The following is a 25,124-nucleotide window of genomic DNA, read 5'->3' on the forward strand; positions in this document are numbered from 1 at the left end:
GCGCCAACTACGTTCAGTCCTCCATTAATGGAGTTACCTACATTTACCCTTCTTTCAATATCTCTGTCAGCCTTCCCATCTCTCTAGAACATACTTCCTAAATACACAAACTCATCCACCTGTTCCAAGTATTCATCATTTACAACTATATTGCACAGATTTCGCATCCAAAAAGGTATATTTATCTTATTACATATAGTTCCGAGAGCACTTAGGCCATAGGCCCATTGTGCTGTCTCCCATTTTACCTCATTCCTTTAACAGTCACCCGGTCCCTTTTATAAAGTTCACCAGGGTTGTCATTGGATATGTGGATATGTCTTCTGGTTCCACAACGTGTCTTCCCAGGTCTCATCTCTCCTCTCCACTCCCCTTTGGTTCCCCGAAGGCCCCACAAGGGAAGAGTTCACGGAGGTGGCCTCATCTCTCCTCTCCACTCCTCCTTGGTTCCCTAAAGGCCCCACGGTGGAAAAGGGTTTTGTCTCTCCTCTCCACTTCTCCTTGGTTGCCTGTAGGCCCCGCGACGGAAGAGTCGACTCCGAGTTCACGTAGCTTTCGAATGGTCCAATTTCGTCCCACGAGTATCTAGGTAAATAGAAGGTGCACTCCAGCTGAGCCCCGAGTGCTGGGATAAGGTCTAAATACTCCGAGATGCGACCCTGTGTTCGTGACACTGTTCCCCAGGTCATTCAGCCTGAGCACGATAGCTCATGCCTTTTCCTGGGATGGCTATTGCAGGTTGTGTTTCCACTCCCTGACCGTTGGATTCGCCACACTCCCTACGCTACACTAAGTCAATAATATTGTATAAATTATTATTTTCTCATTTCAGACGACACATTGCCGCGGATTATGATTCATCCAGTCGATTTGCTGTTGGTTCCAAAAATGCCGGCCATTTTTGATTGCAAATACAAAATGGCTGACGCTATAGAGTGGTACAAAAATGATTTAAACGTTCCTCTGGAAAATGGAGAAAGGTTTGTTTTAAAATTTTATCAATTAGTTTTTCCTAATCTCTCCCGCTTTGTCCAATCTCCTGATAATGCATTTGTAGGTATTGCACCAAGAGTTGACACCAACACAGTACCGTCTCACACAGATTCGTTGCTTGCATACAGCACGCATCAAACTTGTAATTCAGAAAATAAAATTCTAAAATACGCCCCAGAGATCTTACTTGTACAGCTTTCAGTCTACTTTCGTCCATTCTCTGCCAGTTCTATGCCTCACTGCCAAACATCAGGGTAGGTACCAACACTCCGTTGTGGACTGCTAACTGCGCTTCTTTGATCAATTTTTTATTAGAACCAACCACGTTCAGTCCTCAATTAATGGAGTGTCCTGGGTTTAACCGTCTTTAAATATCATCCATCAGTCTTTCCATCTCACTATCAGTCTTTCCATCTCACTATCAGTCTTTCCATCTCACTATCAGTTTTTCCATCTCACTATCAGTCTTTCCATCTCACTATCAGTCTTTCCATCTCACTATCAGTCTTTCCATCTCACTATCAGTCTTTCCATCTCACTATCAGTCTTTCCATCTCACTTAAACATACTTTCCAAACACACAAACTCGTCCAATTGCTCCAACTATTCATCATTCACAGCTATATTATAAGACGTCTTACTTGTGTAAGTCACTAGTTATAAATCTTAGTGGTAAGTCACTAGTTATAAATCTTAGTGGTAAGTCATTAGTTATAAATCTTAGTTGTAAGTCACTAGTTATTTATTTATTTAATATTAACGGTATAAATATACAATAAATCAAATAGAATGACATCAGAAAGTATAAAATGAACAGAAACTATAGAAAGATATAAAAATAAGAGACACAATTACATGCAAAACTTATAAGTAGACGTAGATTAAATTAATATTGATTGGAAATATATATATATATTTTTTTTTTTTTAATTTTTAAAAGAAAGACAAACATTCCCGGGTTACAAATAACCCAACAATGTTTGAAAATCTGCTACTACCACCACAGAAAGCCGAAAATGTTGCTTGTGTTGTGATGGAGGACTTAGCCAGCCGAGGAATCGAACACGCGACGCTCGGGTGAGACCCAAGCGCTATGCCCACTCAACCACTGACCGGTCTCAGTGATAGTATATCCTTCTTGTACCTACATTCCGTGCAGTTAAATAGATCCGCTAGTTAATTATAAATTTTGATTGTAAGTCACTAGTTAACACCTTAGTTGTAAGTCACTAGTTATTAATCTTAATTGTAAGTCACTAGTTATAAATCTTAATTGTAAGTTACTGGTTATAAATCTTAATTGTAAGTCACTAGTTATAAATCTTAATTGTAAGTTACTGGTTATAAATCTTAGTTGTAAGTCACTAGTACAAAATCTTAGCTGAAGTTATTAGTTCTAAGTGATAAGTTATAGGTTAAATGACTTAAGTTGTAAAGTGCCCTGTATATATCCAATAATAATACTAATTTAGGAAATAAGATAAAAAGAATTTGGCATTCTCAGACTATAAAAATATTACCATTTGTTATTTCGGCTACTGGCATTATACCTAGCTCTCTCATTCAAAATTTAGGCGTATTAGATCTGTCAAAAAATTTATATATAAAGATGCAAAAGTCGGTCATTTTGAATACATGTAGGATAACGAAAGAATTTATGTTGAGGGATCAGTAGGATTTATAGGCCCTGTTAGGAGTTCTACCGAGCCGAACCCTCTGATATGAAAATATTTATTTATTTATTTATTGGTAAAGGTAAGAGACAAACAGCTTATACATAAAATATAAATATAAATATATACATGTTAAATACAGTCAAGCCAAAAAAGTCTCCTATATTAAAATTGATTGGAGATGGAGTTTTATTGCATAAAAAAAAATATATATATATATATATATATATTTTAGGTGAGGAGGGGAGGAATAGGAATTTAGGATGAGGATAGGAGATGCTCTGGATACATTCCATACTATTGTATTAATTTTCGATCGTACGAGTTACTTCTAATTGATATTTGTGAAGTGTATTGCTAAAAATATCTATATTTTGAAATTTAGTATTATATTGGGCACATATACGTGGAATTGGTGAATTTTTTCTAAAGTTAGTTCTATATGTAGGTAAATGAAACAGATGGGATTGCCGTGTTGATCTTGTTGGAATATGAATATTTATTAAATTCATTAGCTCTGGTGAGTCGAGGCCATTGTTAAGAATTTTAAATAATAAAATTTGGTCAAAAACCAAACGTCGTGTATGAAGTGAGTTGAAGTTGTGGTAATTAATAGAATCGGCGTAATTTGAGAAATGTAAGTTTTGTTTATAATTAATGTGTTTAAAAAATTTTTTTGAATTCTTTCGATTCTTTCAATGTGGGCTTGGTAAAAAGGAGTCCAGATCGGTGTGCAGTGTTCTAGGTGGGGACGGATGAACGCTGTGTAAAGGGAATATAGAGTCTTAAGGTTACGGAAAATATCTGGAGTCGATGAATTATTTTCCCATTTGATCTCTGATGAGTTGACGTGTTGTTCTTGTATGGTTTTGTATTTATTTTGCTTATATAATGCACTTGCATAATCATTTGTAGTTGATCATTTGTGGAAAAGTGTGTGGAAGGGTTTAGTTTTTCTATTGGGGAAGATTTAACCCGGACATAAAGTCGGAAAAATTATTTTATTCCATGATTTTATTGATGTTCAATTAATTTCCAGAATATCAATCAACAAGAATGGTTCACTCATAATAAAGGAGGTGAACAGGAGAGATGAGGGATTTTACACGTGCGTCGCTTACAGGAACAATCAAAAGACGCAGCTTCAAAAGTATTCAGCCAAGTTGAAGGTCGCATGTAAGTATGTTTTTCTGATTTTTTTTAGCAACTTAAGGGTTAAAAAACTTTTATAGTAGGCTTTTCGCTCCAACACATTTTAAAAGACAATAAATTGTTGATTTTAACCCTGTAGGAACCGATTTAAAAAAAAAATCAACTTCAGACTCGATTTACTCGAAAACAAAAGCTCAAATCAGTAAAATTTACACCACCAAATCTACTCCTAATGTGATTCATTAGTTTCCTGGTTGTACTAGGAGTTTCCAAACACCTTGTATGTCGTTGGATTAGTTGGAAATGAGCTCCCTGAGGCGTATGTGTGGTAAAACCATGTATGATCGTGTGAGAAATGTGGAGATCCGCAAAGAGTGCAAGGCTGATGTAACAGTAATGAGTAAGATTAAGAAAGGGACGCTTAGATGGTTTGGGCATGTAGAGAGAATGAGCAAAGAAAGGAGTGTAAAGAGAATATGACGCTAATGCGAAAGGTTGCAGAAGTCGGGGATGCCCGAGGAAGACATGGCACGATCAAGTGAATCAGATTCTTGAGTCGGGCCATGTCAAGAGTCAGAATAAGAGAAGAGTGTGTATGAATGTTAATGAGGCAAGAAGTGTGTGCCAAGACCGTGTTGTTTGGCGGTCCGTCCTCTCTGCCTACCCCTGCGGGAAACGGTGTGATAGTTAGATTATTGATGATGTAGATATTGGATAAACGATACTAGTAAGAAAACACGTCCTGGATTGTGTTAGAAGATGTTAGGTTTGTTTTTGGCTACTATAAATCTACCGAGATTTATGTTTTTCAATATTGAATCGCATTTTTTTTTTTTTTGGATAATTTTAGACATCAAGCCGTTGAGCGTGCTGGATTTTGAGCCGCAGATCTCCGAGACTCGGATTGTGCACGCGCAGGTCGATCATCCGTTCAGTCTGACGTGCATCGGCAACAAGGAAACAATTCCTCCCGCTTTTGTCACGTGGAAAAATTCAGAAAAGCATTTGGTAAGGTTAACACAATCTTTTTCTTACATTAGCTCCACGCGCCCTGAGGAAAATAATTTAAGGCCTATGTAACCTTTGAGAATTCTATGCAGATGGTTTTTTTAAGGATAGGTAGCAGAGGAAGGAGAGGAAGATCTGGGAAGGAAAAAGATATGATATGGGTAGGAATCTGGGGGTCAGTGTGTCCAGGAGTGACGGATGGTTGAATTCATCCCTCCCACTGCGGTGCAAGGCGACTGGTCAAGAAATCCTGCTGGAGAGGTGAAAAGATCTTCCTCAACCAGTCTCTCCCGATTCGGCCCCTTCACACACTTGGTGGGCAAATTCATCCAACGCCTAGACCCGGACAAACATGACCCCATGAATCCCGGCACCCCTGCTAAGCCACTGAACGTAGTTTGCCAATGAATGGTAACTACAAACCCGCCTCCCTAATTCTTTATTTAATTTAGTTTATTTTATTTGCAGATCTCAGATTCGGGAGACGTGAGAGTAATGGACGATGAGACTCTCATCATAGACTCCGTGAAGAAAAACCACCAGGGTGTATATCATTGCGTGCAGGAAAATATGGCTGGAGCGCATGAGATGGCACTGTACCTGGTTGTCAATCGTAAGTTTTCAATTTGTTTTTATTCTTATTCTTCTTACAGTGGAAGTCAAGGAGGGATTCTGAGGTTGTTCAGCCAGTCAACGGTATCGGGAGTCACTTGGTTCAGCACGTACGTGCCTCCGGGGAACTGACAATGGCTGTGACCGCACTGATTGCGGTTTTGTGAGGTCCACATCTTCCGAGGGAGAGAGAACCCTGGCAGTTTAACTCTTTGCACGCGGCCGTATCAACTGTTGTTACGGCAAAAAGTCTATACTCACACGCGGCTGTATCAACAGTTGATACGGCAACTTTGACGGCCGATATTCCCGCTCTCTTTCGTCATAAATGTATTTCTTGCTCACTTGGACATTTGTAGAACTATCACGATGCTGACATCTACAAGAATTTCTCAAAAATAAAATTGTATTTCATAAAAAAAGATCGATAACCAAGTGCGCCTCTTCGCGCCTTTTAGTCCTTTAGTTTACATTTTTGTCAACGGATGGCATTAGTACTAGTTTGTCATTCACAACTTTTCATAACTAAGAATGATAAGTGATCATGGTGTCCCACTTGTGTCTATAAACACAGTGGCCTAAGTACACACACACCGAGAGTGGTTTATTTATGACGCCGAGTGAATGGCGGGACCACATTCAAAAGATACGGTACGTCTTTGTATGAAATTTTATGTTTTTGTTTTTATAAACATCTAAGAGTGTTGACACACGAGGATTTGTTTTCATATTGTGGAGAATAATCTGTTCTGTCTATATAGTCCAATAAATCATGCCAGAATGCTATAATTTGACATTTAATTTCATGCATAGGTATTTGAAAATATGTACCGCGTACGGGTATAGATAAAACGGAGCAAATTAACGCGTTCAAACGGTTAATAGTTGTGTCCACAACGAGGTGCTTGTTTTGCACATTCAAAAGTCTGCCGTAGGGAAATGTCATGTGTCAGGAAATGTCCAAAAGAATGGATGTTAGACGGTTGACCGAGAGGTTTGCAAGGTCATCTCGAAGTGGAGAGTTGTTATTTATGGCCTTTTCGTGTTCCCTGAGGGTTGCTGTATCTTGTCTTAGCGTGGGCGGTGCAATATTTGAGAGGAGATGGAACCATTGCCGTCACTTGGCTCCGGGAAGTTGCCATCTGGATTGTGTTTCTTGATGTTTCTGCCCTTCAGTGTTGATCCCATCACTTCTTTTTCCCACTGTCTTATACGGGACAAGGCACCTCCAGGTGTCCTCTCCTAGCATAGTCACTAGAGTTGCTTTCCCCAACTTTCTCTAGGACGGCCCACTAACTGTCTTCCCTCTGGAATCACACTTGTTGTGTTCGCAAACAGGTCTCCAACTCGTTGTGGAAGGAGTTTTATAATAAGATGGTTCTTTTATATTAATCAGGGATTTATTAATACTCCACGTATTATAATGGTGACTCGATAGTCGACCTAACTAGAAGCTTGCTAATTGGAATCTGAAACAGTCAGTTTCTCTGAGAGCCTTCCCACTGGCCCTGGCGACTACTGGCCACTGGCTCCATCTTGCGGACTTCCACGCAAGCTCTATGCACTGCCATCTGTGCGTGCATCTACAAAGCTTCCTAACAGTATTTAATAAAAATTTTAACTAATTTCAGTCAGTCAGTATTTAGTAATTAATACATCAACTAATTTCATTCAGTCAATCAGTATTTAATTGATACATAAACTGATTTCAGTCAGTTTTTAATTAATACCTTGACTAATTTCAGCTCTCCCGAAAATAACGGATCCAGAGAAGGCGGTCATCGACGAAGGTCGTCCCGCCAGCTTCAAATGCGGAGTATCCATCGACAAGGATGAGCAGCTGTACTTCCTCCTGAAGGACTTCTGGTCCAAGATCCTGGACCAGAGCTACGTGAAGACCTTAAACGGCAAGCCCCAGCACTCGAGAAAGCACAGCGGCGAGAGGGAATTTCCCCAGAATCTAGCTAATCTGGGGAATTTTTCACAACTTGCGGCGGGAGATGGGGAAAATCTGGAGAGGGGAGGGACAAACGAGCCACTTAAAAAGGAACAGTGGTTGCAGAAGTGGATAGATGAATTCAATTTGAATCTGTATGAGATCAAGTGGAAGAAGGATGGAGGAAAGGTTGTGAAGGAAGATAAAGGTAAGGATTTATTTTTGGTACATTCTTTATTATAAAATATTTAACCTAAAAACTAACTATTCAATGAAAAAGCAGCATTCTGCTGATGCGCTCATATCTGATTTCATTATAAGTTTAACAGTAACTGAGTTGTTTTAAATTTAAAATAAGTTAATCTTTTCTTCTGTACAAATAAGAATCCAACTGTGCTTTAAATAGGTTTATATTAGTAGAATGGATGACATGTTGTGGAAGTTTGTTCCATGCTTCCACTTCTATATGAGTAGAATTGATGACATGTTGTGGAAGTTTGTTCCATGCTTCCACTACTCTATATTAGTAGAATGGATGACATGTTGTGGAAGTTTGTTCCATGTTTCCACTACTCTATATGAGTAGAATGGATGACATGTTGTGGAAGTTTGTTCCATGCTTCCACTATTCTATATTAGTAGAATGGATGACATGTTGTGGAAGTTTGTTCCATGTTTCCACTACTCTATATGAGTAGAATGGATGACATGTTGTGGAAGTTTGTTCCATGCTTCCACTATTCTATATTAGTAGAATGGATGACATGTTGTGGAAGTTTGTTCCATGTTTCCACTACTCTATATGAGTAGAATGGATGACATGTTGTGGAAGTTTGTTCCATGCTTCCACTATTCTATATTAGTAGAATGGATGACATGTTGTGGAAGTTTGTTCCATGCTTCCACTATTCTATATTAGTAGAATGGATGACATGTTGTGGAAGTTTGTTCCATGTTTCCACTACTCTATATGAGTAGAATGGATGACATGTTGTGGAAGTTTGTTCCATGCTTCCACTATTCTATATTAGTAGAATGGATGACATGTTGTGGAAGTTTGTTCCATGTTTCCACTACTCTACATTAGTAGAATGGATGACATGTTGTGGAAGTTTGTTCCATGCTTCCACTATTCTATATTAGTAGAATGGATGACATGTTGTGGAAGTTTGTTCCATGTTTCCACTACTCTATATGAGTAGAATGGATGACATGTTGTGGAAGTTTGTTCCATGCTTCCACTATTCTATATTAGTAGAATGGATGACATGTTGTGGAAGTTTGTTCCATGCTTCCACTATTCTATATTAGTAGAATGGATGACATGTTGTGGAAGTTTGTTCCATGCTTCCACTACTCTATTTGCAAGGAAGTGTTTCCTAGGATTGGATGCAAAAGGCGTTGGTAATCTTAGTTCTTGAGTTTATCTTCATATTATTGCCGATCTTTCAAAGCTCTTAAACTTTAGTGCGCTGTGCAAATGGGTTCCTTACAGAGCATCGGACCATCTGATGTAATGTTAACAATTTTTCCTGTTTATGTTTTCAGGCCACGTGGATATTCAGAACAGAGACGGTGTCCTGAAATTTGAAAAGACGTTGGTGTCGGACAAGGGCAGCTATTGGTGTGACGTCAGCACACTGGCCGGGCTAGAAGTGAACTCCCAGAAAGCCTCGCTGACTATCAGGGGTGAGTCCTCCACACAGCATCCCCCAAATATGACGTAGACCCCCTGAGGAGAATTTATTCCTCGGGCCTCCTGTGTGGAGTAAAAGTAAAAATGAAAAAAAAAGTATTTTCATTTACTGGTCCATTTTGTCCTTCTATTTTTGAAACAAACATTCGTGGGTTACGCATTATTTGTCAATATTTGAATTCCTCCTACTAACATCATCATAAAATGTTTGTTTGTGCAATGATGGAGGACTTATGACTGCTTACACCATCCTTTTTTTTCATCAAGTTCGTCTAGTCTTAGCGATTCGGGATGAAAAAAGGTTGTGTTCTATTTTGGTAGTAAGTACCGCGAGTGGTATGTCCATGTTGCTACCGATTTTTGTACAGTTTACGGCGGACATTATTTGACATGCGTCATCTCTCATTGTTTTACGTAAGGACGGATTGTTTCACAGAATTTGAACAATTCATTAAATTTCAAAGTTGATTAAAATTAAAAATAACATTTTAAAATTTGATTTAAATTAATTTAAAAAAAATAAATTATAAGGAGTCTACAAATTAAACACAAAAACAATCAATACTACAAAATTATTACAAAAATAAACACTACAGTTGTTCGAACTATAATAACAGCTGGGCAGTACTTTTAAAGTTGTCAACAATAACATTCTACTCACTAAATAAGTATTACAAAGTACCTGTGTTGGCTTATCAGCCACAATCATAGGGTGACCATACTGACAACGATAAGAGGGACACTATGAATAATTATTTAAAAAAAAGGTAAATACTAACAGGTAAGTAATGGTGTTTTAATGAGATACTAACTGACGTGTACCCGACGTTGCTCAACTTTTCTCTATTTTCTGTAAATATAATATGCATGTATTATATATATAAACCTTCCGGAAGAAATTCTCTAAATGATAGTGAAAACCCTATCAAACTCTGTTGCATAGTTTAGAAGAACTAAGCGCACAAACAGACGAATAGTGACTTTATTTTATACTAAGATCCATAACAAGTCCAACAGAATTCAGGAATAAACTAAAAACTTACCTTTTTAAGCTGTCATATCCTTAAATCAAATATACCATTCCTAAGAGAAAGTCCAGTTATATTCAATTTTCCAATTATGTCCTAAATCCTGTATCTAAATTTCGCTAATAAACAATTAGATAATGTTAATTAAGTGTTAATCTCAAGTGACCTACCAGGTAGGTATTGTACTGTATATTATCTCCGTAAATAGTTAGTAATAACATAGATCACTGTAGAAATGTATTATATACTTGTACAGCGCCCTTGAGGTGATTTTGCACAAAAACGGCGCTTTACAAGTCATCCAATTATTATTATTATTTAGAGATACCAATAATGTATTGTCACAATTACAAATTCATTAAAAGTTAAACGTTATTACAAATTCATTAAAGAAACGGTCTGTAATCCTGTTTTTAGTTCATTATGATCTGGGATGTTCTCAAACGTTCCCGAATGTTCCGGGATGTTCTGGAATGTTGTGGAAAACTCTCGAATGTTCTAGACATTTCTAGAGAGCGAAACTTCCAGCCCTTATATCTTCAGAAGCACGCCCTTCAGGTAAAAACGGGTACCTTCTTCATGGATGGGGGATAGAGGGGTACCACACCATATTTATTTATTTTTTCATGTTCTCCATAAAACGGTTATACACCAATATATCATGGAGAAGATTACAAATTAAAAAGTTTACAGAGGCAGTTTTACTATTTTGTGACATGTGTTAAAAGATAGTTACTGAATTGTCTGTAGGTGACATTGAAAATGTCGATGGCTAATGCAGAATCGTTAAGCAGTTGAGTCGCTCTGTTTATTGGCGCGTTCTGATAGGCAGAAGTCCTCGCTTTCGGAGCATATAAGAGTGCATGGGATCTCCCTCGAGTATAATTGTTAGGGACATAAAAGTTAACCTCTTTCAACATAGGCGGATTGTGTATTGTACCAGACATTAACTTCAAAAAGTGTTTGCCTAAAAATATTTTTCTGCGGGCTTCTATTGTATATAACTCCCTTGATCGTAGCGGGACTCTTTTCTGAGTTTTAGTGGCACGCACATTGTACATTTTTATAATATATATTGATTTAAACATAAATAAATGCATTTTGTTGCAGAAATATTGAAGTTTTCTCCTGAACCTGTAAGCAAGAGGTTGGAACTGCACTCCTCAGGGAAGGTGCATTGCAAAGTGCAGGGCACACCACCCCCAACCGTCACCTGGTACAAGGTATGTCTCGCTCTAGTCGGTGTTCCATCTTCCGCCCAATTGCTACACTCAATTCTCTTTTTAAACTGTCTTTTTTTCTTGCTCCCCCGTGCATACACTACCCAATATAATAGTGTAGTAATATACAATAATTTGTTTTAGTTTTGACATCCTGGATTGATTTTCATACACTAGAACCTATATCCCATTTTTCTATTCCGTAAAATGGGGTGACTTCGATTAATTTTTCAACTTTGAAACTAAATAACTTTTTTATAAAATCATTTGGGTAGGAAAATTGTTTGAACTATTGAATTATATATACAAGATTGTATACCTATGTATTTGGTGAGTCTCTGAGATGTACCATTTTATATAAGATTGTTACAAAATTTGTAAAAAAAAAAAGTGAGTTTGAGTTTATAATATAAATGACTTGAAACCAAAGATATTAGAAGAACGAGATATGCTATGTTGGCCGCCGGACCGTAGGCGGAGTACTATCTAATTAGGGTACTTTGAATACTATCGGGACGTGTACGCACAGAAATCTGTTCTATGTATTAGTGCGGATACCTTAGCATAAGCGAAGGTGTGCAGTAGTATTGGTGAACAAAACCAGCGACACTCTGCAAAACAATTCCACACAGTATGAACTGCTCATAGCACATCTCGTTCTTCTAATATCTTTGCTTGAAACCATTATAATTGTTTTAATTTATAAAATGTACAAATTAATGTATTTCTCTGTCTGAAAATATCTAAAAAAATAGCTTCACCGTTTAACTATCAATTTGTTTTGAATATAACTATAAACCAAGTTATCCAAGTTACCCGGAAAATAAAAAGAGTAATTTCTGAGTGGTAGTGATAATTACACAAATATCCACGTTGATCAAAGTCGCCCCTCAACTCTAAAGTCACCCCATATTACAGTATAATAATAAATGTCTGTATTCCAGGGATTCAACTCAACCCTGCCCGAGGACGTGCACTCTGTCAACGGGACTCTGATCTTCTCCAAGTTGGGCCGTGACCACAAGGGCAACTACACGTGCTTCGCCTCCAGCTCGCAGGGCGTCAAACACACCACCATACAGATTGATGTCGTTGGTATGTTTTTATATGTATTTGTTACTAGCTGTACTGTAGTCTGTCTGTGCAGATAGAGTAACAATAGCGCGTGTTGCTTTTACGTCCAACAGATGGCGCTGTTTTTTAGTAAAAAACATGTTCGTTCAACAGATTACGCTATTTTTTTTTGAAAAAGCATGTTTTTACCTGTTACAGGTGACATCTATATAATCTAGGTAAATAAAAACACACGCATTTTCTTATGCAACGTTGTGTCAATTTTTTTATTTATATAAGGTGTGTACTGTACGGTACGGTACACAAACCAAAAAAACCATAGACCGGCCCATAAGCTTGAGAGGAACAAACCAAGTGTGCAGAACGGGGAGGTGGCGTGTACGTCTGTCTTTCAATGAATTGTCAATAAATCTGACAGTTTACAGGCAACTCACATTGTACTATCACTATTTAATCTTCGAAAATAAAATTTGCTTACGAATTGCTAATTATTTTTACAACGCCGCGCACATATCGGGCGGAAAATTTTCAGCTTTTTTCTAAAATCGAACACACTTTTTTTACACTTTTACAAATGTGTTATAATTTACTCGCCTTACTCATTTTTGCGTCGCTACGCAACCCAATTTGATAGTACGTAACACGGTTCGGTTAAAAATGAACATTCACCTGCGTAGAAAAGTCCCGCAGTGGACTGCAAACATTTATCTTACTTCTGCTTTTCTGCGAGTCCGGTTATTCCATGAGCACTTGACGGCAGTTGAAATACAACTGATGTTATGGTTTATTCAAGAAATGCTCAAACCCCCCCGGTGCCATAATGATTGTAACATGGTTTTCCCGTAGAAATGATGCTCAGATTTTGCATTAAGACTTGTCTGTCTTTTTCTTGGTCTGTGGTACGGTAGCTTTTTATTTGACAAGCCCACAAAAGGCATACAAACTCCATCGCCTTGGAGTGATTTGAAATATAAAATGGACGTTTATCCCGAGAGGGTTTCCTCTTGGGGTAGGAATAACCTCTCAGAATTTATTGTTTTGTAGCGATCGATACTGCTAGAGTGTTACGGAAGGACAGCCAATGTAAGATGCATTCAACCTAGAACTCCGTAGAGATGTGTCGAATTTTTATACCCACTGTTATTATAGCACAATGAGCGTCTACCTACTTAATAGCGCTCGCCCAGTAGGTACATCAAGCCGTCTAGACATTGCGCGCATCCGCCAGAAGGTTCTAGGCAATTGCCCAGGCATAATGAAACGTCTAGATCCAGCGAAATCGGCAGTTTACCAGCGGTCTCGCGAAGCTACTACCACCGTCGGCTTGGCTATATAAATAGGCAAAACGCAGCGAGTATTCAGTATTCAGTCAAACGATTGCAAGTAATTGACCCAGTCAATTAACTCTGGGTAGTGACAATATCTTTGGTAGTCCCACAGTTTAAAATCTTTTTTTGTTTGTTTTGTAATATATTTGTTTAACCCCTCAGCAACGTAAGCAGATATATGCGTTAAAAATACGACAGCAGTCAAGTACAATAAGCGTGTTTACACGTCAACGCGTGTCTCTCCATAGAAATCGTTCTTACTCCGTTATTATTTTAGTTACATCCCTCAAACAAAAACTAAAAGGTCGATTATAGATCAAGCTACACATCACTACCAAGTTGTCTATGGAAATACAAAACAGGAATCTGCTGACAGTCGCATAATTGACACAAAATTTTTATCCGCGCAAAATGTCTGCCGGTAGCGCCGCGCGCTTCACATATTAAATTTTTATAAAATATTTTTATATGAAATGATAAAAAAATGAGGTGATAAAAGTGTTTATTACACATATATACAATAGAATAAATATTTTTGTTTACATAATCTGTGATTTTAGTACCATTTTCACCTAAAAACATGACGTGAGTCATTTTTAACCTATTTTTCATGTTTCCATTCTAAATTTAAATATTTACAAATGTTAATATTTATTTATGATACAACAATTTGAAAGCCTATTTTGTAACCTTTCTAAAACAGTTTTTACTATTCGGCTCCGTTCAGTAATGTTTCATTTATAGAGCTTTGATTGTGAGGCGGTAATAAGACAACGTTTTCGTGAAATTGACATTTCGGTTAAGACATCTTAGCTTCAAGTTCGCGAAATGTCGGAGGGGTTAAGGATATGTAGGTAATTGTAGTGTTTTACTGTGGTGTTGCTTCCAGTATCACCCCGTTTCGTGTCCCCGCTGCCCGGGGAGGTAGTGGACGCCAGCGAGGGGCTCCCCGTGTGGCTCCACTGTACCGCCGAAGGGGACCCCCCTCCGCGCACACAGTGGGACAGAAACCTAGATCGGCTGGGCACAATCCAAGAGGAAGAGGACCGGTAATTACAGTGAAACTTACTTATAAACTTTTCTCTCAGCCTCACAAGATACCCCGATTGGGGATGCCATATAGTCTCACTGGCTCCGGGCAGTCGAAGGCATGTGTGCGGAATTAACATTTAAAAATAAATAAAATATAATATGTTTCTTCCAGGATCAAATTGCTCGACAACGGCACTCTGTTTATCCGGGCGGCCAGGGTGGAGGACAGTGATCATTACGGCTGCACCGCCGGCAATTCCGCCGGCTTCCGGAGGGAAGAGGTTGTCCTCGTTGTGCACTCTGGAGGTAGGTCATCTATCCAGGAAGAAGTCGCTACACCTTTGCAGACCTGTGTTGTCTCTGATTGACTTGAATGAATTTTCAATTGCATTGTTTTTGCTGAACTTTGACTGATTTGATTGATTTCACCGCAGTCTAAGATCCATTTACGGTCATCGCAACTAATCATAGATCAACCCAAGTTCACCGCAGTCAATCGTAGATGCACTGAAGTTCGCCACAGTCAATTTGGATTGTTCTGAGATTGACTACAGTGAACTTCAGTGCATCTATGATTGAATGCGGTGAACTTCATTGCAGAGACTTCATAAGCCTTGGTAATAAATATTGTTCTGTGGATATTTTAAATTCAGAATTACTGAAATACAAAGTCGAAATTAATGAACCTTGTGTATTATTTCATATTTACTATATATTTTAATGTATTTTTATTACTTTTCATTGCATTGAATTGTTGTATCAATTTTACTTAAAAGCCTTTTAAGACCTATAAATAAATTAATCTATAATTGACTGTGTAGTTAACTTCAGTGCATTTATGATTGACTGCGGTAAACTTCAGTGGATCAATGATTGACTGCGGTGAACTTCAGAAAACTTGGTTGCATCTTTGGTTTACTGCAATACTGATATGGTTCAAGGAAGACACTGTATTTATAGTTATGACAGCAGAATAGTTGTTTACTGCATTGATTTAATTTTAAATAAAACTACGCCTTGATTTTGACACTGTCATCTACGAACGCCTTTTCCAGTTACGGGGTTGGCGAACGGCAATGAAGACGGCGTCATCACGAAAGCCATCCTGATAACAATGAGCGTGGTGGGCGCATACATCCTGCTGGTGGTGGGACTGATGATGTGGTGTCGAATTCGCAGGCGGAGGAAGCTTGCCGATAGTCTGGGTGAGTCTCCAACCTTACCTAACCCAACCCTACCTAACCAGACCTTTAACTTAACCCAACCCTACCTAACCTAACCTCACACAGGGCCGGCCATGAGCCAAATGGCGTCTGTCGGTAGTAGAAACCTCAAAGGCACTTACAAAGGTGTTAGGTATTATCAGCACCTTGGCTTCTTGGCAAGTCAGCGCACAGAGACAACTGCTCCAATTGTGCCTGCACTTGGCCAGCCTTGGCCTCACCTAACCCAACCGAATCTAACCTAACCCAACCCAATCTAACCTAACATAATCTAGCGTAACCCAACCTATCCTAACACTTGGAAGAAATTACACCCTCCCTCTGAAACTCGGCGAAAATGCCTGTGATTAAAAATTGTTGATTCTGCAAACGCGCGCAGCCCCTAGGGGTTAAATATTACCTGTTAATGGGTTTTTATTTTTACATACTCTGTTCCAAAAGTATTTTTTAACCCTTAGTTGCTTGAAGAAGTTTGTGATGCTCAGATTGAAATAAAATTAGATTAATTCCCAAGTTTTCCGCTTGTAATACAATTTTCCGGACACTGTTTATAATGTATGTATATATTTGCAGCCAACGAGAAGGTGGAAAACGGCGAAATAGAGCTGAAGGACGACCTGCAGAACGAAGAGTGCTTGAAACTGATGGAGTGCGGCGGTGAAAAGCCAGCCAGCGTAGTGGCCGGAGACCAGGGCCGCGGAAACGGGAACGCTGCTCACCACATCAAGGCCGCCGACAGCCCCGACAGGCTGCTCATCAGCAGGGCTGTCCTTGGGGATCTGACGCCTCTAGGTGAGTTGTTTAGAGCAAACCTAAATCGGCAGAAGAATAATTGATCAAGGAGTAGGAGAGTGGGAGTTAATAAGGGAATTACATGGTGTTAGAAGCAGTGGCGGCTGTGTTGTAGCTGAAAATCCGTGCGACGCACGGCTAAACTGAAATTGGCTGAAAATCTTCACACAGACAGAAAAACAGAAAATTACAGAAAATTGAATTTTGGATAAAAAATAAAAAATCGTTTTCAGCTCAACAACATAAAAAATGCAATTTTTGATGTTGTTTTAACACTCTAGTACACCCAAAAGTCACGATCCACCACTGGTTAGAAGGGGAAAAATATTCAAATGAGGATTGTTTACAAATTTTCTGATTATTAATTATATTTGACTTTTTCTAATCTCAAATATTTCTAAATTATTTATCTTCAAAACCTTAAAACCCTTATGTAATATTTTTAATTCATTGGTATGTTTTATTGTAACATTGGTATTTTTTTTTTTTTTTTTTTAAATAAATTTAAAATAAATCAAATTTAATAATGTTATAATAATTATTAAGTTCTGCAAGTATTTCTGTTATTTTTACAGTTTTTAATGTGACAGCTGTTTCGGCTTTTGAGGCCATTATCAAACTGTTCACATTAAAAACTGTAAAAATAACAGAAATACTTGCAGAACTTAATAATTATTATAAAATTATTAACTCTTTGCACGCGGCCGTATCAACTGTTGTTACGGCAAAAAGTCCATACTCACACGCGGCTGTATCAACAGTTGATACGGAAACTTTGAATGCCGATATTCCAGCGGTCTTTTGACATAAATTTATTTCCCGCTCGCTTGAACATTCATAGAACTATCACGATGCTGACATCTACAAGAATTTCTCGAAAATAAAATTGTATTTCATTAAAAAACATCGATAATCAAGTGAGCCTCTTTGCGCCTTCGAGTGCTATAGTTTACAATTTTGTCAACGGATGGCGTTAGTTCAATTTTGTTATTATATTAAGTGACATAAAATTTAAGTGTCCAGTTTTAGAAAAAGTTTTCATAACAAAAAATGATAAGTGCTCATGGTGTCCCACTTGTGTCTATCACCTAAGTACACACACGCCGAGTGAATGGCGGGACCACATTCAAAAGATACGGTATGTCTTTGTATGAAATTTTATGATTTTGTTTTTATAAACATCTAAGAGTGTTGAAACACGAGGATTTGTTATCATATTGTGGAGAATAATCTGTTCTGTCTATATAGTCCAATAAATCATGCCAGAATGCTATAATTTGACATTTAATTACGTGCATAGGTATTTGAAAATATGTACCGCGTACGGGTATAGATAAAACGGAGCAAATTAACGCGTTCAAAAGGTTAAATTTGATTTATTTTAAATTTATTTAAAAAATTAAATGGAGTTCTACGAATTAAACACCAAAACAATAAATAAAAATAAAAAATTACATTGGTATGTTTAATTGTTTCATTGGTATGTTTTATTCAATTCAATTCAATTCAATTCAATTCAATTTGTTTATTCCTTTAAAAACATTACAAAATTACATTTTATTTCGTTTTTAAGTATATTTGTAAAATGGTATTACATAATAGTTAGCGGTGTATAAACTATACCAGCATCAATAGAGCTTGCCTTTTAAAGGCAGCTTCACCGATGCTAAATATGTCGATATCCGAATTAATTCTGTTCAACAGCAAGACTGCTCTCCCCACCGGCATGACCATTGGCAAGTTAGTCCTGCAGGCCGGGAGATAAAACAGTCTATGCTGTCGGTGACGGAGATAACCATCAGGAACATAGAGACTAATACTCTCCATGATAGTCGGATTTACTAACCATCCACGAATCAGTTTGAAGAAGTGTGATACAATATGCACATCTCTTCTGACCCGTAGATGGTTCATACCGAGCATGCCCAAGAGAAAGTCAGTAGGATAGAGCCACGGGTAGTAGCCATACTCCCTCAAGTAGAGGAATCTCAGAAATTTCTTCTGCACTCTCTCCAACATGAGGGAATACTTCACCTGATGTGGGCTCCAAACCACCGACCCACTCTCAAGCCTACTCCTAACCAACGCAATGTATAGCACTTGGAGAACCCGGGTGTCTCTAAAATTCATCGCAGTGCGTAGGACGAAGCCCAGCATTTTCAGTGAAGCACTACACGTCATTTCGATATGAGCATGAAATGTCAGCCTACTATCAAACATGATGCCAAGATCTTTCATAGTGGAGACACGTTTTAAACTTCGGGCATTCATGGTATACCGGTAAAACCAAGTATGACGTGCCCTTGTGAAAGAAAGAATGAAACATTTAGAAATATTGAATTCGATCCGATTCCGTTTACTCCAGTCAACAATTCTATTAATGTCCGATTGGAGTCGAATGCAGTCTTCTAAAGTTTTAATTTCCAAGAATAGTTTTAGGTCATCAGCAAAAAGAAGTGACCTGGAATGCAGAATATTTTCTGTAATATCGTTAATAAAAATTAGAAAGAGGAGCGGTCCTAAATTAGAGCCCTGTGGAACGCCTGAGAGTACAAGGAATAATTTTGACATGAATATTCCATGAGATACAAATTGCTTTCTTCCAGTAAAATAGCTTGCAAAGAATATGAGAAACCGTAAAGAAAAACCTATAGTTGACAATTTATTTAATAATATGTCATGGTTTACGGTATCAAATGCCTTCGAGAAATCATTATATGAGCAATCTACTTGGTAGCCCTTATCTAAAGATTTGGAAACATAATCTGTGAGTACCAGTAGGTTAGTATCTGTTGATCGACCTTTTCTAAACCCATGCTGTTCCGATATTAAGAAAGGCTCTACTTGAAACAGCACATGTTTATGAATTATCGATTCGAATAACTTAGCCGGGGCGGAAAGTATTGCCACTGGCCTGAAATTTTCGACAGATGTCTTTGATCCACTTTTGAAAATGGGACAAATTTTTGAGACTTTCCAGGAATCAGGAAATATACCAGTATCTAAAGATAGGTTGAATATAAAACTTAGTGGCATTTTTAAAAATTCAACACATCCTTTTAAAAAAAATACTGGAAGAAAGTCTGGCCCAAGTGAATGTGTATGTTTCATGTTATTAATTGAAGATTTAACATCTGATTCGTCTATATGACTTATATCAATGTTTTGGGCTCCCTTCACATTCAACTTGGAAGCAGAAATGGGATTTAGTAATGGAGGCTCATTACTGTACACTGATTGGAAATGGGTTGCAAATGCATTGGCTACATCCGCTCCTCTAACTTCCCGATCACCATGCATCATGATGTCTGTTATACCACCATCCTTGCGCAGTGATTTTACGTAGTCCCAAAATGCCTTGGGATCATGCTTGATATCACTCTCTATTGAGTCGACATACGTTCGGAATGCTATATGAACATTTCTTCTAACAACTGCTCTGAGATTACTGAACATTTCATACTCATTTTGGTCACCAGTAGCTTTCCATTTTTTATGGTGAGCATGTTTTTTCTCAATGCTCCTGATGGTATCTCTAGTGAACCACTTCGGATATCTACGTCCACCTCTGTTGGGAGGTTTCCTAGGGAAGCAAGCGTCAAATACATTATATATACATGAATAAAAATGGTGTAGCGTCTCATTAACGGTATCGAATTTAGAAAGTTCATGCCAATCCAATTGGCTCATCATCTGATAAAGTTTGACAAAATCACCCCTACCAAAAATCCATCCCCGCAAAGTGCCGTCTGTAGTTTTAGGTAATTTGGTAGTCTTCGGAGGCTTTTTACAAGAATACCGGAACTCTAATGCGGGGTGATATTTGTCCTCATATACGAGGGGAGAATCGCTATGTATGACATTTAATTCAATGTTACACAAAACGAGATCCAACATCCTCAACTCAGAATTGGGAATACCATTATTCTGGGTGAGCCCAAACACTTCGCATAAAAATTTGAGGTCATTTTCAACATCCTTGCCGCTACGCGCTGAATGGATGTTGAAATCTCCCAAAACAATAATATTCCTTCCTCCGAGAAGATCCACGTTTTCGTGAAACTTGTCGAAGAATAGTTGATATGTTTCCAGAGTTGATGCCGGTGGAAAATATATTACACATATAAAAGTAACAAACAAATCGATTGTAATTTTTATCCACAAGTCTTCGATGTCAGCTTCCAGATCAGGCATGTGTTCGGCCTTAAACTTAGTTTTGACAGCCAAAAGGCAGCCTCCGCCTTGTCTGTGGCCACTACCACTATCTCTGTCTTTTCTGTACACTTGAAAGCTGTCATCGAATAACTCCTGGTTGCACACACTGGAGTTCAGCCAAGTCTCAGTGAGCCCTATTACATCGTAATTGTTTACCAAAACGTTAGAATAAAATAGAGAACATTTAGTTTTCAGTCCCCTAACGTTTTGGTAAAAGAAATGAAAACTATTGTACTGTCAACTAGGTTTAAAATTTGGTAGCCGTGGTGTAATTACCTTATTGACCCATTCTTTTAAAAACGAATGCTTAGGCCAATGCTTAGATTGCAGTAATTCTGCCACCGCTGACCCGGGTACACCGATTTTAAATGACGCATATTCTCCCCTCGTTTTGATTTTTGTTATCTTAAATGAGGAGATACTGACAGATTTACTTATTGTTTTGAGGTGCGATGTTAAGTCATCTACTGTAGTCTCTGGATGCAAGGGGTAAAGATGGAAGTATTTCACTTCCTCCTGGTCCTTTTGACTACCTCGTACGGTGATGGGACGCCGTTTACGATTACGATTAATCAAAGTCCAAGGTTGACTTCCTGGAGTTTGACGTAAGGGCGGTGCATCTGCTTTAGCTCCATCGGGCGGAGGCGGTGCATCCACATCAGTTCCGCCGGCCGGGGGCAGCGCATCACTATCAGATGGCGTGGAGGTAGGCGCTGTGGAGGTAGACGCAACGGGTGTCACATCAGGAGTACTTCGGGATGAAGCATAAGCGGAAGAAGATTGTCCCTTGTCTGAAGCGTTACTCGTTTTTTTCCCTCTTTGGGAGGCTTTTGCAGCCTGCGAGCGGGTTATTATTTTTCCAACGGCCAAACTTGTAGCGTCATCTGAGGTACGAGTCGGCTTAGTAGACGGGGCGCCGTGCGGGGGGAACGGAACGGAGACACCGGCCCCGGCGGCAGTTGCAGTTGTATTGTCTGCGGTAGTAGCGAGCGGGGGCGGTGAGGTGGCGGTGACGAGGGGCGCTGGCGGGCCGAGTGTGTCGCCTGTAGCGTGAACGGGAATCTTGTGCACACATGTACCTGCAACCGCAGTTTCACTATTGTACAAACTACCGACAATTAGTGGTGACGTTTTTAGAATATTTTTAACAACATTCAACTCACTAGTTAAATTGTCCACTTTAACAGAGAGAACTTCGATGGCCATCGTTAGCAAACGAAGCGCATTCGTTTCCTCGTTGATATCCATTAGGATAAACTTGTAAACTTGTAAATTATTTAATAAATTAAAATTACGGCGCGCGGCGAAAAACACGTACGTCCTGCCGGCGATAACACTGCCTACCTATTGTTACATTGGTATGTTTAATTGTTTCATTGGTATGTTTAATTGTTTCGTTGGTATGTTTTATTTTTTCATTGGTATGTTTTATTGTTTCATTGGTATGTTTTATTGTTTCATTGGTATATTTTATTGTTTCATAGATTTGTTTTATTTTTTCATTGGTATGTTTTATTGTTTCATTGGTATGTTTAATTGTAAGTTTGTTTTATGTGTAGGACGCGGGGAGTTTGGCGACGTGTCGCTGGCCACCCTGTCCGATCCCGCAGTGCTACCGGGCGAGGACCACCGTCGTGTGTTGGTGAAGGCGCTACAACAGTTGCAGGACGAGACTCTGCTGGCGGAGTTCAAGCGCCAGCTGGACTGCTTCTCTCGCCTCCAGCACGACAACGTGGCCGCCGTCGTGGGGCTGTGCAACGATATGGATCCGCACTACCTGCTGTTCCAGTACACTGACTGGGTGAGCAACCTAACCTAACCTAACACCCTTCACCCTGCAATGGTCATCTTAATACGAGTACATTTTAAACTTATATTTCTATGCATTTGAGTCACTGACATCAGAAGATTTCAGCATCAGCATTTCTTCAGACTGATTCGTGGATGGTTTGAAAACTCAGTCATCATGGAGAGCATTCATTTCTATGTTCCCGATGGTTATCTCCGTCACTGAAAACATAGACTATTCTATCTCCCGGCCTGCAGGACTAACTTGCCAATGGTCATGCCGGTAGGGAGAACAACTTGCTGTTGAACAGAATCAATTCGGGTATTGACATTTTTAGCATCAGTAACGCTGCCTTTAAAAGGCAAGCTCTGTTTTTATTAGTATAGTTGATATACCCACCGTCTATATTTATGTAAGAATTTTCCATTACAAATCTATTGGAAAACGAATTAAAATGAATAATTTTATAATGTTGTTAAAATTAATAAATAAAATTAATGAATTGAATTGAACATCTGCGCTGATACCCAGCGATAGCTAGTTTTCAGAATAATCATAAATAAACCACTAGATCAATATCGTTGGGTTTTTTGTATGAAACAAATTTTACTACTATAAAGACAGTAAAATTCTCATTCGGAACACACTTATTATACTATACACCAATGAAAAAAATAATAAATACACCAATGAAGTCTACAAAATAAACTTTCAGAGTTTTTCATTGGTGGATATAGTTAGGCAATCATATGACATCACAATATTTCAGTTCCAATTTTCAATCGGAGTTATACCTCCCTGAGCGCAATAAACTCTAGATCTCATATTTGTTTAGAAATTAAAGTCCATTTTTAAAATTGAAAATGTAAGAATTCAGACTGATAAAGTACCTACCTACAATATAATATTTTTTAAACAAAATTATTTCGATTGCCATTTTCAAAATTGGAACTGATTTGTTGAGAATTCAGACTATCCTGTGATTTTTCATGTGTCTGCGGTAGTTTAATAAAATATTTTTAAAGTCAATTTAATGTACCTACTACATAAGGTGGTTTTTGTATAATAATTTATTTTTTGTTAACCAGGGGGACCTTAAGCAGTTTCTGCTGGCTACGCGCACCCCCGAGGAGGCGGCGCTCCACCTCAAGGGGGCCCCCAGCGAGGCGCAGCCCCGTCAGCCCTCCGCCCCCCTCACGCTGCTGCAGCGCCTCACACTTGGGCATCACGTGGCCCGGGGTATGGAAGCCATCGCCGATGCTCGCATGCTGCACAAGTGAGTCACAACAGCCAATCAATGAAGCAATCTAGCAGTTAATTTATCAAACAATCAATCTAGTAATCAGTTAATCAATCCGGAAATTAATCTAGCGATCATTCGATCTAGTAATCAATCAATCCAGCAATCAATTAATTTATCGATAAACCAATCTAGCGATCAATCAATGTAGCATTCAATCAATCTTGCAATCAACTAGATATAGCAATCAATCAATCGTGATTCTTGAATCTTCAAATAGTGCTGTCATTTCAGCTATTTTGTTTTTGGCTTTATGGAAATAATTGTCTGGATCTACTTCTTCTTCCATCGTGACGGTATTACTGTTTTGTTTCGGATCTCAAAGTTTTAATGCAGCTAGTATGCAGTCACTCACGTCTGACGCCTGCGAACCAGCAGGCTACACAATCATTCACTTAATCCATCTAGCAACCAATCATTCGATCAGGCAATCAACTTTGAAGGTACACCCACCCTGTCCCACCCCGGTATAGGTGACTTATGGTCACCCCTTCGGAGCTCTCGCATGAATCTAATTTTTTTGAATAAAAGGCTCTACAATTTATATAAATGAAGCTAGGCCTTCAAAGTCCCCGCATACGGTGTTATGAAGCTGTATGCAAGCGCTTACAAGTACTAAACTAAGGACAACACAGAAAAATAAACAACAAAACAATCAAGATTAAGTGTCAGGCAGATAGTTTGTGGAGGGGACCCACACTCCAGTACCTGTAAACACATAAAAGTAAAGTAAACAATAGAGTGAAGGGGGAGTTTCGCCGAACCACAACTGGCAGTCCTGTTGAGAAATTGGTGGTGGTTGGGGCGACTGGTGCAGGTCAGGACTTCCACACCCCTTAGCCGACCACCCGGTGGTGCCCTGAAGATAAGTATTGGAAAAAGAGGGATAAAACCCTAAAGAACCTAGGGGAAAGAAGCGTCAGGAGGTCGGAGGCAGGGTGGAGGTTACCCCAGCCCGCACAGTCACCCCTCTGACCACCAACGCTCATCAGGGGTGGCGCAGGTGATTGGCGGAGTACCCCGGTAAGAAAGAATAATAAGAAGCTCCAGTCG

At 38.8% G+C, this 25,124-nt stretch overlaps 1 protein-coding gene across 1 annotated transcript in view; it reads left to right on the forward strand.

The window, feature by feature from the left end:
- LOC149409530 (tyrosine-protein kinase-like otk) overlaps nucleotides 1-25,124 on the forward strand; it is a 112,552-nt gene that overhangs the window by 82,584 nt on the left and 4,844 nt on the right. Inside the window, exons 7-20 of the mRNA XM_089649524.1 lie at nucleotides 833-980; nucleotides 3,706-3,842; nucleotides 4,669-4,826; nucleotides 5,295-5,439; nucleotides 7,184-7,582; nucleotides 8,923-9,063; nucleotides 11,209-11,321; nucleotides 12,263-12,413; nucleotides 14,610-14,769; nucleotides 14,925-15,058; nucleotides 15,808-15,957; nucleotides 16,549-16,767; nucleotides 22,542-22,783; nucleotides 23,860-24,047. Coding sequence (XP_089505650.1) covers nucleotides 833-980; nucleotides 3,706-3,842; nucleotides 4,669-4,826; nucleotides 5,295-5,439; nucleotides 7,184-7,582; nucleotides 8,923-9,063; nucleotides 11,209-11,321; nucleotides 12,263-12,413; nucleotides 14,610-14,769; nucleotides 14,925-15,058; nucleotides 15,808-15,957; nucleotides 16,549-16,767; nucleotides 22,542-22,783; nucleotides 23,860-24,047 — 2,485 coding nt within the window. The remainder of the gene's footprint in view (nucleotides 1-832; nucleotides 981-3,705; nucleotides 3,843-4,668; nucleotides 4,827-5,294; nucleotides 5,440-7,183; nucleotides 7,583-8,922; nucleotides 9,064-11,208; nucleotides 11,322-12,262; nucleotides 12,414-14,609; nucleotides 14,770-14,924; nucleotides 15,059-15,807; nucleotides 15,958-16,548; nucleotides 16,768-22,541; nucleotides 22,784-23,859; nucleotides 24,048-25,124) is intronic.

Source organism: Hesperophylax consimilis, chromosome 30 (assembly GCF_061612785.1).
Source record: "Hesperophylax consimilis isolate HC1 chromosome 30, BYU_Hcon_1.0, whole genome shotgun sequence".
NCBI classification, from domain to species: domain Eukaryota; kingdom Metazoa; phylum Arthropoda; class Insecta; order Trichoptera; family Limnephilidae; genus Hesperophylax; species Hesperophylax consimilis.